The sequence below is a fragment of the Triticum aestivum genome, chromosome 3B, assembly GCF_018294505.1.
Source record: "Triticum aestivum cultivar Chinese Spring chromosome 3B, IWGSC CS RefSeq v2.1, whole genome shotgun sequence".
Lineage (NCBI taxonomy): Eukaryota > Viridiplantae > Streptophyta > Magnoliopsida > Poales > Poaceae > Triticum > Triticum aestivum.
The window spans coordinates 748,570,689-748,583,140 of record NC_057801.1 but is presented as its reverse complement, the minus strand read 5'-3'; the positions used below and the strand labels follow the sequence as shown (position 1 = coordinate 748,583,140).

At 45.6% G+C, this 12,452-nt stretch overlaps 1 protein-coding gene across 1 annotated transcript; it reads right to left on the bottom strand.

The window, feature by feature from the left end:
- Positions 1–330: 330 nt before the first annotated feature.
- LOC123072171 (cell division control protein 48 homolog C) lies at positions 331–5,091 on the bottom strand. Its single transcript, XM_044495729.1, has 10 exons — positions 4,324–5,091; positions 3,608–4,227; positions 3,121–3,276; positions 2,808–2,924; positions 1,763–1,867; positions 1,446–1,511; positions 1,289–1,353; positions 997–1,204; positions 713–865; positions 331–627 (listed from the first exon to the last, which is right to left on the bottom strand). The coding sequence occupies exons 1-10, from the start codon at positions 5,021–5,023 to the stop codon at positions 580–582; spliced, it is 2,238 nt and encodes a 745-aa protein (XP_044351664.1). The 5' UTR covers positions 5,024–5,091; the 3' UTR covers positions 331–579.
- Between the last annotated feature and the right edge of the window lie 7,361 nt (positions 5,092–12,452).

Genomic DNA, 12,452 nt, shown 5'->3' with positions numbered 1-12,452 from the left:
ATAAGGGTGCCAGTTTGATGCGACATTTTATCATATTCTTTTTGTGGAATGAGCGGACATTTTATCATATTCTTTTTGTGGAATGAGCGGACTTTATGAAGGTAGAATAAACAAGAGAGGAATACAACACAAGGAGCTTAACTTCAAAAATCTCATGAGATCCAATTCTTTAGTGTTGTCATATGATCACATCCGACAATTAAACCATTGAAAATTGTAATATCCTTACATAGATGTAGCACAAAGGTTTGAAGATTCAATTATTTTGAGAAGGCTTCTGTTTCATGCAAAAACATTATCATTTTGTGGAATCAACGGACTTTGTGAAGGTAAAAAAGAAAAGGAATGCAACACAAGGACCTCCCTTTTATGATCGTATCTGACGTTAGACCATTGAAAACTGTAATATCCTTGCATACCCGCAGCACAAAGGTGCATTCGGAAATGGAAAATAACGCAATTTGAAGGCATCCATCCTAGTACTAGTCTTAACTGATTTATACAGATAATACATGGAACACCTCATTTAGACATCAAGATGGTTCCCAAGGCACCCAGATACATGTGGTGATGGATCAGTTACATTGCCGAGTATTTCTGTGACAAGGCCTCGTAGTGCTTCCTTTGCTGTGATGACCAACAGCAAGAAAAGTTAAGACATGCTCCTATAAGAGGGTGAAGCAAAATAAATGATTATCAGAATGTCATGTACCTGTTCCGACACCGATGGCTTTATTTTAGACAGAGCTTGCTCAAAGTGCGATAATTCAATCAAAGCAACTGAACACAACGAACTTATTGATAATGCCCCATTCTCCAGGAGTTCCAAACTCTCATCCAAAGCTTCCTTGGCTGCTTCGTCCACCTAATAAGGAAGCATGTTTGTGAGTTGCCTTGATGTTCTCTTAAAGTACATGCTTCATCACAAAGAATTAAAGATTGCCCACTTTGAAAATTTTCTAACGGGACAACTCAATGAAAAGGCACAGAAATTACCAGCGATGCTAGGTCAGCACCAGAGAGATTGTTGCACTCCTCACGACGTGCAAATGCATCCAAATCAACAGTGCTGGATACAGGTTTTCTCTGAGAACATATTAGGGCTTTTAATATCGAATGCCGCTCATTAGCACTGGGCAAAGGTACAAAATACTTCTGCCCCAATCTACCAGGCCGTAGAAGAGCATCATCTATCACACCGATTCTGCACCATACATGAAACTGCATGTTGACGCCTTCCTTTCAAGGACAAATAAGTAAAAAGGAACAACCCGGTGGCTGACAATACCTATTTGTAGCTCCAATAACATAAACACCTTCACGCTGATCAGCACCATCAAGTTCAATAAGTAACTGCGATCAGAACAAGTAGAATAATGCTGAGCAAAGGAACAAACAAATTAATAAAGAATCTCGGTATTTTGCCAAACATAACATGTCCAAACCTGGTTTAGGAGACGTTCAACAACCCATGCTCCCTCCATACCTCTTTTTGTTGTCAAAGCATCTATCTGGCACATCAGTCAATAAACACTTGAGAAACATATGATGAGAAAAGCACCTTCAAAACCAAGACCCACAAGTTGCTGGTCACTTCCAATAGCACAAATGTACCAAACATCCAAATTTGTTAAGAGACTGAGCCAAGTTCCCATCAACAGATTAAATTATACTACCTCCGTTTGGAAACAAGTGACGCTGTTTTAGTTCAAATTTATTTCCGAACGGAGGGAATACAAAAGTAGCTAAACAGAAACTTTACCTCGTCAAAAAATAAAATGCACGGGGAGTTGAGTCGTGCACGGGCGAATGTCCTCCTTATATATGCTTCACTCTCCCCAACATACTTGTTCAATCCTTCAGGACCCTAAAGTTCCAGAGAAAGAAATATCTGAGCAGTCTGTACAGAACTGAAGAGGAAATTGCTTATTTACCACTGAATAACTCCTCAACAGCTCACTTGCTATTAAAAAGTGAATGTTCCGTATTTAGCATTGTAAAACTCAATTCGTTGCCAACATACCATCGCCATTATCCTATTAAAAGAATTCAGTTAAATCGTATAGAGCTGTTAGTTTCTACCGGTAATGCCAAAACTACCCTGAACTCAGTTGAACAGAAGGTCCACTCACAACAGCACCAGCACAATAACCAGATCAATTGATTTGTAAAAAAAAAAAATCCGGCTGCCAGCGGCTTCCATGGATGGGATTCCATGGCTGCAAGAGGTACTATTTGTCAAGCTTCATGCACTGGCCAACAGAACCAAGATTCCGAATCAACAGTATTACCGGATGATGCGATTCTATGGTTGCACAAGAGTGGTGTCGAGAGTAGCAAGGGAAAGCAAAGAAAGGGCAGCATCAATGTCCAAAGAAGTATTTTGAGAATAGCAAGGGCAAGAGAAGGAAATGGGCGACAACAATCCAGTTCGCAAGGGCTGTGGATATAGATGCCAGAATGGCAAAGAGGTCCATCCAGAATCATTAGAAGCCAATGCTGATGTCGCAAAGGCAAAGGTAACTGCACCGTCACTTTTTTCATTCTCTTATGACAGATAAGTTACAGAGTAATATTTTTATGCTCGTTTAGAAAGAAAGGAAAAAAGATAAATTCAAAACCATTTAACCGACGGAGTTTAACAGCCACTTAGCAGTCGATGGCATGTGAGCAATCAATTCCGTTTTTGACTGTTGAACAAGCAACACTCTTTTGAATGAGCAATTATTCAGCGGTAAATAAGCAATTTCCACAAAAATGGAAGGAGTGTACTGACTGATAATATGGAAATCTAAGCATCAATTTACCTTAATATGAATAAAATTAGCCCCTGCATCGTGTGCAACTGCTTTTGCTATTAGTGTTTTCCCACAGCCCGGAGGTCCAAACAGCAACACACCAGCTTGCATGTTGACTCCAAATTTCTTGAGAGGACATGAAAACATAAATAAAGGATAAAGAGAATGTTAAAGAGATTGCTTGAAAACAACATTCCAAATAAGCGCCACGGATGTCCTATGATTCGATTAGCTGTCCATACTGTGAAGAGGATTCAACTTTTATGGGACCAAATCACTATTGAAACCATATAACAGACTGAAGAAAGTTAAGATGATGCACCTTATAAAATTCAGGGTACTTGATACATCGAACGATGGAGCGGTTCAATTCCTTCTTTAATGAATCAAGACCTCCGACACAAGCCCATGTGACATCAGGTACAGAAGAAAATCCTTCTCTTCTCAATGATGGTTGAACTATATCTTTGATAGCTTCCTTTAGCGATTGAAGTAACAAGGAATGTTAGAAATGGGTCCCACTACCGAAAGCTAATAACAGAAGAAAACAGGATGGAAAAGCAGGGCACACAGCACAAGAAGAAAAACAATGCAATATGAACAACATACTTGTGACAAGAAAAGAACATAAAAGACCATCCACGTCAACTTAGACACCATGAAATCAACACACATCATATACTTAAACAACACAGAGTCAAGTAAGAGAGAGAAAAAGATAATTATTGAATACAAATCTTAAACTAGATGAAATAAACGTAAGGATTCTAGCTAGGGATGTAGATGTAAAAGGCGGAAAGCTTAATTACCTCAAAGTCATCCATAGTTATACTTAGGCCCTGCATCTCATGTTTATCCAAAGGATGCTTCCGGTAGTCCAGGTTGTTTCCTTCCTTCAGAAACTTGTCTTTTCTAGCATTAAAAAATCTTTTCATAGCTACACTCCCTGCTGTATCAACCAACGCCTTCAAGTCTGCACCAACGAATCCTGCCGTGGCCTTTGCTATCTTCAACAAATCAAATTGGCCTTCCGGGGGCAATCGAAGTTTCTGAGTGAGCCTCTCCAGTATCTGTTTCCGGGCATTCTCATCTGGAACGCCAAGATATATTTCCCGATCAAACCTTCCTGGTCTTCGAAGCGCTTGGTCGACAGCATCAGGTCTGTTCGTAGCTCCAATAACAATAACATAGCCAGGCTTCTTCTTCTCATATGATTGTGAATCATCCTCCATGTCATCGGCATCAGATGGGATGTTCTGGTGGAATTCATCCATGCATGTCATCAACTGTGTAACCACCCGCCGTTCCATTCCTCGCTGCATATCATCCCGCTTAGCTGCGATCGCATCTATCTCGTCTATAAATACAATTGAGGGAGCAGTCCTGTATGCGTCGTTAAACAAGGTTCTGATGTTCTCCTCGGAACCTCCTGCAAGAACAAAATCACTCCTGATAACTAATCTTTATCCTCAATAAGAGTGAGTATTACACAAACTTGGTGCAAATTAAGAATCGAACCGCATACCGGAGACACCAGACACGAATTCGGTCGCCGAGCGTTTGTAGAACGACACGCCGGTCTCGTTGGCAATTGCTTGGGCAAGTGTGGTCTTCCCACAGCCGGGCGGTCCGTGCAGCAGAATCCCGGCAACGGGCCGCACTCCAAGGTGCAGCGGCAGCTCCGGATGGCACAGCGGGACCACCACCTCCATCCTCAGCTGCTCTGTCACCGACTCCATGCCCCCCAGGTCAGCAAACATTACCCCTTTTTGCCCACCGTGGCCTCCTTGAGCATCAGGCCGCCTGAGAACCTTCTCCACGGCGAGCTCCATCTCGAGCTGCTGGTCAGTGTCGGGGTCTCGTTTGGATGTTTGGGAGGAGTAGCAGGAACGCAGCAGCGATTTCGTGACGTCAAAGGCGGGGGGAGGCGGCGAGTGGGTGGTGGTGGAGGACGATGTGGCGCCATGGCTGCTGCGGCGGCAGGAGGCGCCGGAGGCGCTGTCGGAGCAGCTGGCATCGCCGGGAGGCGGTAGGGAGGGGATGGCCCGGCGAACGACGGAGGCGAATAACTCGAGCTTGTAGCGCTGGTACTCGCGGTGGCGGGAGCGGATGGCGCGGGCGACGTCGTCGGCGGAGGAGCCGGGGACGGCGAGGCCGGCATCTGATAGGATGAGTCGGCGTACGCGGGACTCCAGGGAGTAGGACCGGCGCGGGCGCTTCGCCATTGACGGCGGCGGCGGCGGGTGGGTAGGGTTTGGTGTTCTTTTTTTTTTCCTCAACGAAAGACATCGGCATCTGGCTTATATCCAGAGATAAGAATAGAAGCTCCTCTCCCGGCTCCTCAATGATTTGGCATTCCTGGCCGTTGGATCTGGCTGCTTGATGGATCTTGGGCCGTCGGATCGACCCCTAGAACGACCTCGTCCGTCGGATAAAAAAAAGTTACTGCTGGAATGAATAGTTACCCCCGTTTCGTGCCACCGCGTGTAATTTCGTTGCCCCACCGAGGGCATTTACGTCATTTCACATGCCTGGAAAAATATCCAATTCGATAGGGTGAGCGTGCGGTCGTCGCTCCTCCCCCACTCGCGCCGCACCCTCTTCTCTTCCTCCCGCCTCGCCTCTCTCCCTCCTTCCCCGCCGCCGCCCGGCCTTCTCCCCACCCGCGCCTCCCTCTCCTCCTTCCCCGCCGCTGCCCGGCCTTCTCCCCACCCGCGCCTCCCTCTCCTCCTTCTTCGCCGCCGCCCGGCCTCCTCCCCACCCGCGCCTCCTTCTCCTCCTTCCCTGTCGTCGCCAGGCCTCCTCCCCTCACGGCCTCCTCCTTCCACCCCTCCGATCTGGCGCCGCCCAAATCCTAACGCTCCGCCCCGTCCTCGGCTCCCACGAGAGGGAAGAAGGAATGGCGAGGCAAGGCAAAGTCGGCGGCATATGGGACGCGGCGTGGGCGGCGTGGCCTAGGGGGTCGGCCTCCTCCTTCCCTACGCCTCTCTCCTCTGCCCCCCAGCGCATAGTCGCGTCGCACGTCTCTTCCTCTCACGCGTCCATCCCGGCGGCGGTGGCGACTTGCAGGCAATGGGCGAGTCCCTGTAGCCATGGCCCGTGGCTAGGGTTTCGGGCTGGGCATTGTCTTCGTCGCCGACGCGGCTCTGGTGCACTCCGGCGGCTCCTCTTCGTCTCCTCCCTCGCCCCCACGCGTGGCTCCGCTTCCCGCTGGCCATGAGGTACAACCTTGCAGGGGCGCATCGGACTGGGCCTCCTCCTTTTCCGGTGAGTACGCCAAACTAAAGACCACAATGTGAAGGTTCTATGCTTGTAGGTTTTTGGTCTTCTCTGTTTGGAGATGGTGTTGGATTAGGACTACTATATTCCAAAGATTGGGGCCTTTGTGCTCTTTGGTATGGCTAGATTCCAAGTAATAGGAATTTTTTTTGGCTGGATGGTCTGGCTAGGTTCCAAAGATGGCACTTTTTGGGGCCTTTTGTGCTACCTTGCTTGGAATCGATGGGAGATAGAAGGATTTAGCTAGGTTCCAAATATTGGAATCTTTTGAATCGGTGGTTTGACTAGGTTCCAAAAAATGGACATTTGTTGCTGCCTTGTTAGCTTTAGCTGGTTTGCATAAAGTGTGCCTTTGTTGTTTACAAGGGACTTGGTTCTGCTTAGATTCTTGAAGTCATTTAGTAATTAGGAGGTTCTCTTATGATGTTGATTGGGATTAGTGTTTGGGATTATGGATGTGCTGCCAGGAAGGTGTGCAGAGTGAATTATGTGGGCTTTAGTTTGGTCTGGTCCAATTTCTTCCTTGGGTTAGGGTTAGGTTTGGATGCAATAAACTATGTGCCCTGTGGTTTAATTTGGTGCATTACAGTTTACATTAGGGATCAACGAAGTCGCATGGTTGGTTAAGTAGAAGATGTGGGATCTATGCCTGCACCAGTTATTTGGATTACGTCATGGTTGCAGTTGTTTGAATCAAAGTGTTGTTTTCAAGTGCTAGATTAATTTGGTCCTTGCTTACCCATATAATCACATGCCAGATAAGTCACATGGTTGATTAGAAAAAGAGCTTCGAGGGTCTACGCTTATTGTGGTTGCAGTTCTGCGAATCAAAATGTTATTCTTGGTTATGCTAGATTAATTTGATTATCCAGTTGGCTCCCAGTTTCCAGTTTCTGACTATATGAGGAATTGGTGTTTTACTGCTAACTATATTGTTTGGTTCTTCTGTTTTCTGATTCTTTGCTTGATGTGTTTTCGATTGGGAGCTCTCCACTTGGAAGATACCTCCACGCCTAGCAACCTCTTCACCACCATGTGCCAGTCAGCGCACGAGGCGGCGGAACTAGCGGCGCCGTCCAGCGGGAGCATGGACACGGTGTAACCCTTGCTCGTTCGTGTGCGTGAAGTCGAGCACGACCGTGTTGATGGGTGATGTCGCCGTTGACGGCAGAAGCGCAAGTCACGGCTCACGCCGCTGCTCCGTTGGGGTCACCATCGTGTGCGGTTGTTGTACTCATGTTGCGCGTGCGCTCAGGTACTGCATTTCAGGTTCCCCTCTCATAGATGTCCATATATACAGTTCTGATCTCCTTTTTTCTGCTGCTCCATATAGCGTACAACCGAGTCGTTGATGCAGTGAGAGCTTGGTGTCGTGTCTGCTGGCTAAGCAGCAAGCCGGAGCTGCAAGTCTCTAAACATGGTGGTGCTACTGTGAGGATCTCATGTCTCTCACTCTGTGTATCTTTCATCAGCCCGTTCCACTTTTTGCTAATCATTCGTGCCCTTCATGATCACTAAGGCTTTTCTTGGTTTGTAGTTGTGGATTGTGATTAAGAATAATGATGACCCTGGTTAATTATAGGATTTACCATGAGAGCATGAGATCTTTGCACCTGTATGTCTTACCTATTAGTCATTCTGCTAAATAGTAATTACTAAATAATTGTTTTTGATAAATAACGATGCCTTTCTTATACAAGTTTTTGGGTGTGTTTGTGCTCGTCAGCGGGACGGTGCAAGGCGCAACTCTGACGCGGTTCCTTGCCGGTTGGACGACGTTCACGCACAACCCCGACGTGCACTGAGTACTGCCTCGGCTACAACCTCCCTCGGTGAGCTCCATCTTCCTCCTGCTCCTCTGCTTCGGCTACTGTATGGAACATGGCCATGGCTATATTGATCCATCCATCCATCCAGAAATAAGAGATGAAGCATCCACCGAGCTCTCTTAGAGCTCAGGCTGCTTCAGTTTGCTCTTCCCACTCTCACTTACCTTCCCTCTCATGCATGCGCTTGGTTTTTTCCTCATGCAGGCAGGCTGGGTGGACTCCTCGTTAGCGTCGGCTTTCCCTGCCTGCCACTCCTCTCTGATGGAGCGGACCTTTGGATGCTCCTGCGCCTCCGGTTGTGGGCTAGGTAACTCTATTTCTTTAATGTGCTCGTGGATGTAATAGGATTTTAGTGCAGATTGTCATGGGACAGCTAAAAGAGAAAATCTTTAAACCTTTCCTGGGCATTATAATTGAAAATAACCTAAAATCCTTAATTTCATCAAGCTTGCTATCTAAAAAATGCTTAGCACTATTGCTAATATACCATCCTACAGGTTCTTAGAGATCTACTTATGAATCAGCTGCATTTTCCAATAGGCCAGCTCCTAATCTACGGCTGTTTCGGCCGTTGGATCAGATATGTTTTTAGTATAGAGTAACCGCATCGAATAAATGTGTACAGAGCATAGAGATTAAATATACTTTATAACTGAATATGGGGTAAGCAACGTCAGTTAGGTAATACTCCACTCTTGCCCACTGAAGGACAAGCTCGCTCTTGGGCTACCGCTAGGTGAGCTAATTGACTCGAGGGTGTCTTTTCTCAAAAAAGGGGCTCAACCATGAGAGCATGAGATCTTTGCACCTATATGTCTTACCTATTAGTCATTCTGCTAAATAGTAATTACTAAATAATTGTTTCTAATAAATACGATGCCTTTCTTATACAGGTTTTTTGGTGCGTTTGTGCTCGTCGGCGGGACAGTGCAAGGCGCAACTCCAACGCGGTTCATTGCCGGTTGGACGGCGTTCATGCGCAACCCCGGCGTGCACTGAGTACTGCCTCGGCTACAACCTCCCTCGGTGAGGTCCATCTTCCTCCTGCTCCTCTGCTTCGGCTACTATACGGGACATGGCCATGGCTATATTGATCCATCCATCCAGAAATAAGAATAGAAGCTCCTCTCCCGGCTCCTCAGCAATTTGGCATTCCTGGCCGTTGTATCTGGTTGCTTGATGGATCTTGGGCCGTCGGATCGACCCCTGTAACGACCTCGTCCGTCGGATAAAAAAGTTACTGCTTGAATGAATAGTTACTCCCATTTCGTGTGAAGGATGAGTTCATGTTAGTCCATCCCGATCTGGATTTTATGGATCTTTCAAAAAAAGTTCTTGTTAGGGATTTGAGTTTTTTCCATTTAACATGCTCTCATGTAGGGTAGTAGCACTCTCTCGGTTGTGGCTGCACGTTCAACTGGCCAGTCAAGGAGCTCCAGCAAGCAGGTCCGCCTACTCTCCTTTCCCCTGAGCTCCTGCAACTACACAAATCATCTTCCTGGTATTTTCTCACTTTTGATTAACAGACTATGTATTGTAGTTAGTTCTGGTGATTATCAATTGATCTAAGACCACTGTACGTGCATATCCCAGACTTGAGAAGAATGCACACAGCCTTGCTGAGAACATAATATTGTTTCAGTGATTATCTTGTTTGTGCGCTTGTTTTGATAAAAAAACAGGGATTATAGAGGAATTCAAACATGTTACATTGAAATCAGAGAGCATGTCGTTGTTGCTTAATTCCGTTAATCGTGGCTGTCACTGTATACCTTGAGATTCAGGTAGAAGCAATAGAATCCAGGAAAAAAATACCTACATGCATGTGTTCCTTAGAGAGTTTGTTTTCTTCATACCTCACCATTCTTGATATATATGGTCATCTCTATTTTGGATATCACACTCGACGGCCTCTCTTCATGGCACAAAACTGAAACTACGCCATGAATATATTTATTCAGTGAAATAGCTGATTCCAATCATTCATCAATTAGCTTTGTTTTAATCACAGCAATAAGTCATGATATCTTGAAATTGCCTGATTGGTGATTATACATTTTATATGATGTTTTTCACCTGCAAGCTCTCACTAGTAGAAAAAGGACCTAATATGAGACACATTAGTGCTGGTTTGGTTTTGACTGGCACTAATGTGTCCATTAGTGCCGGTTCCAACGGCTAGCCGGCTGTTCTCATTAGTACCGGTTCGTGGCGAACCTATAGTACCGGTTCGTGCCACGAACCGGTACTAAAGAGGGTGGTGGCAGGGTGTTGTTAGTCTGGGGCCCGTCCATCACCTTTAGTACCGGTTCGTGGCACGAACCGGTACTAAAGGTCGACGTACATAAACCCTTCGTCCCCCCGAGCCACTCTGTTCTTCCCCTTTCCCCTCACTTCCTCTGTTCTTCCCCGTCTCTCCTCAAGCTCCTCACAAATTTTGCCCAAAATTTGTCAAGATTTGAAGGCCCCCATCCATTCAAATGATCACAAAGTTTAGCAACTTTGTCCTTTCAACTCTCATTGCTAGATTAGCTCTTGCAATGCTTTGTATAGTGATTAATTTGGGAGGAATAATTATATTTGCTAGTATTTGATTTATATGCAATTTGAGGTCAAAAATAACACTTAGTTTGCATATGTAGGTGTGGTTTACTTAGTGCCTTCTAAATCTCCGTCGTAACCACCGTCGATCGCCTGCACCGTCCCGTCGCCGGCACCACCTTCTGGTGAGGCTCTTGTTTATGAATGTTTTACATTACCGAATTGGTGTTTATGTGATTTGGATATATAGTTACTCATATAATTATCTTACCCGTACGTTGTTTGTTATACATAGTGCCATGGTTTTGATATCCGTCCCCGTCGGCCCTCGTCCTTGTTATGATTCGGATGTGGTATATTCTCTTTTAAAACTAGTTGTTGCATTTCGTGTTTATGACAAATTATGCCCATCAAGTTGACATAGATATTTTTATCTAGGAGGTATGTGAACCGGAAATTCCAACCGACCCTATTGTCAAGAGGTTAAATTTAGTTGAAAGAGAAAATGAGTATTTGAAAGAAAAATTGAAAAGAATTGAGGGGGAGAAGATGGAATTGGAGTTGCATGTTGCCAATGTCGTCGATGATCACAAGATCAAGATGGAGAAAATGAGGTTGAAGATTAGAAAGATTAGAAAATATGTCATTGATAGTGTGGCTTGGTATCATTATGCTGTTGGATCAATTGTTACCTTAGTTGCGATCTTCATCGCATTTGTTGTTGCATTTCAGTTCTTTATCTAGAGAGTTATTTGTATGTTGCATTTAATTAAGTGTTGTATATGAACTTTATGTATGAACTTTATGTATGAACTTGTATTAATTTGGTCTATTTGGTGTTGTGTAATGAAGATGAGCCGGCAATGGATGTATGATGACCGATGCTCTCCCGAGTTCATTAATGGCGTGCATACTTTTCTGCGGGCCGCTGAGGCAAACAAGCGGGCGGATGGTTTTATGCCTTGTCCATGTGGTGGCTGTAAGAATGGTCACAATTACTCGACAGAAAAAACCATTCATGTCCACCTATTTAAGTCCGGTTTCATGCCCCACTATAATGTTTGGACCAAGCACGGAGAAATAGGGGTTATGATGGAAGACAATGAAGAAGAAGAGGACGACGACGGCTATCCTGGCCATGGGTTCCCTGAATAAGATGATACAACAATGGGGGAAGAAGCTGAGCCGGCAATGCGGGAAGAAGCTGAAGAAGAGGCATCAGATGAGCCCGCTGATGATCTAGGTCGGGCCATTGCCGATGCAAAGAGAAACTGCGCAACTGATCTGGAGAGGATGAAGTTGCAGCGCATGTTAGAGGATCACAAGAAATTGTTGTACCCGAATTGCGAAGCTGACAAAAAAAAGTTGGGCACCACACTTGAATTGCTGCAATGGAAGGCAGAGAATGGTGTATCTGACAAGGGATTTGGAAAGTTGCTGGTAATGATAAAGAATATGCTTCCAGAGGACAATGAATTGCCTGAGAGTACGTATGAAGCAAAGAAGGTTGTCTGCCCTCTAGGGTTAGAGGTGCAAAAGATACATTCATGCCCTAATGACTGCATCCTCTACCGTGGTGAGTACGAGGATTTGAACGCTTGCCCGGTATGCGGTGCATTGCATTATAAGATCAGTCGTGATGACCCTGGTGATGTCGAGGGCGAGCGCCCCAGGAAGAAGATTTCTGCCAAGGTGATGTCGCATGCTCCTATAATACCACGGTTGAAACGTTTGTTCCAAAACAAAGAGCATGCGAAGGCGATGCGGTGGCACGTAGGAGACCGTAAGAAAGACGGAAAGTTGAGAGTACCCGCTGACGGTTCGCAGTGGAGAAAAATCGAGAGAAAGTATTGGGAGGAGTTTGCAGGTGACCCAAGGAACGTATGGTTTGGTCTTAGAGCAGATGGCATTAATCCTTTTGGGGAGCAGAGCAGCAACCATAGCACGTGGCATGTGACTCTATGTTTGTATAACCTTCCTCCTTGGTTGTGCATGAAGCGGAAGT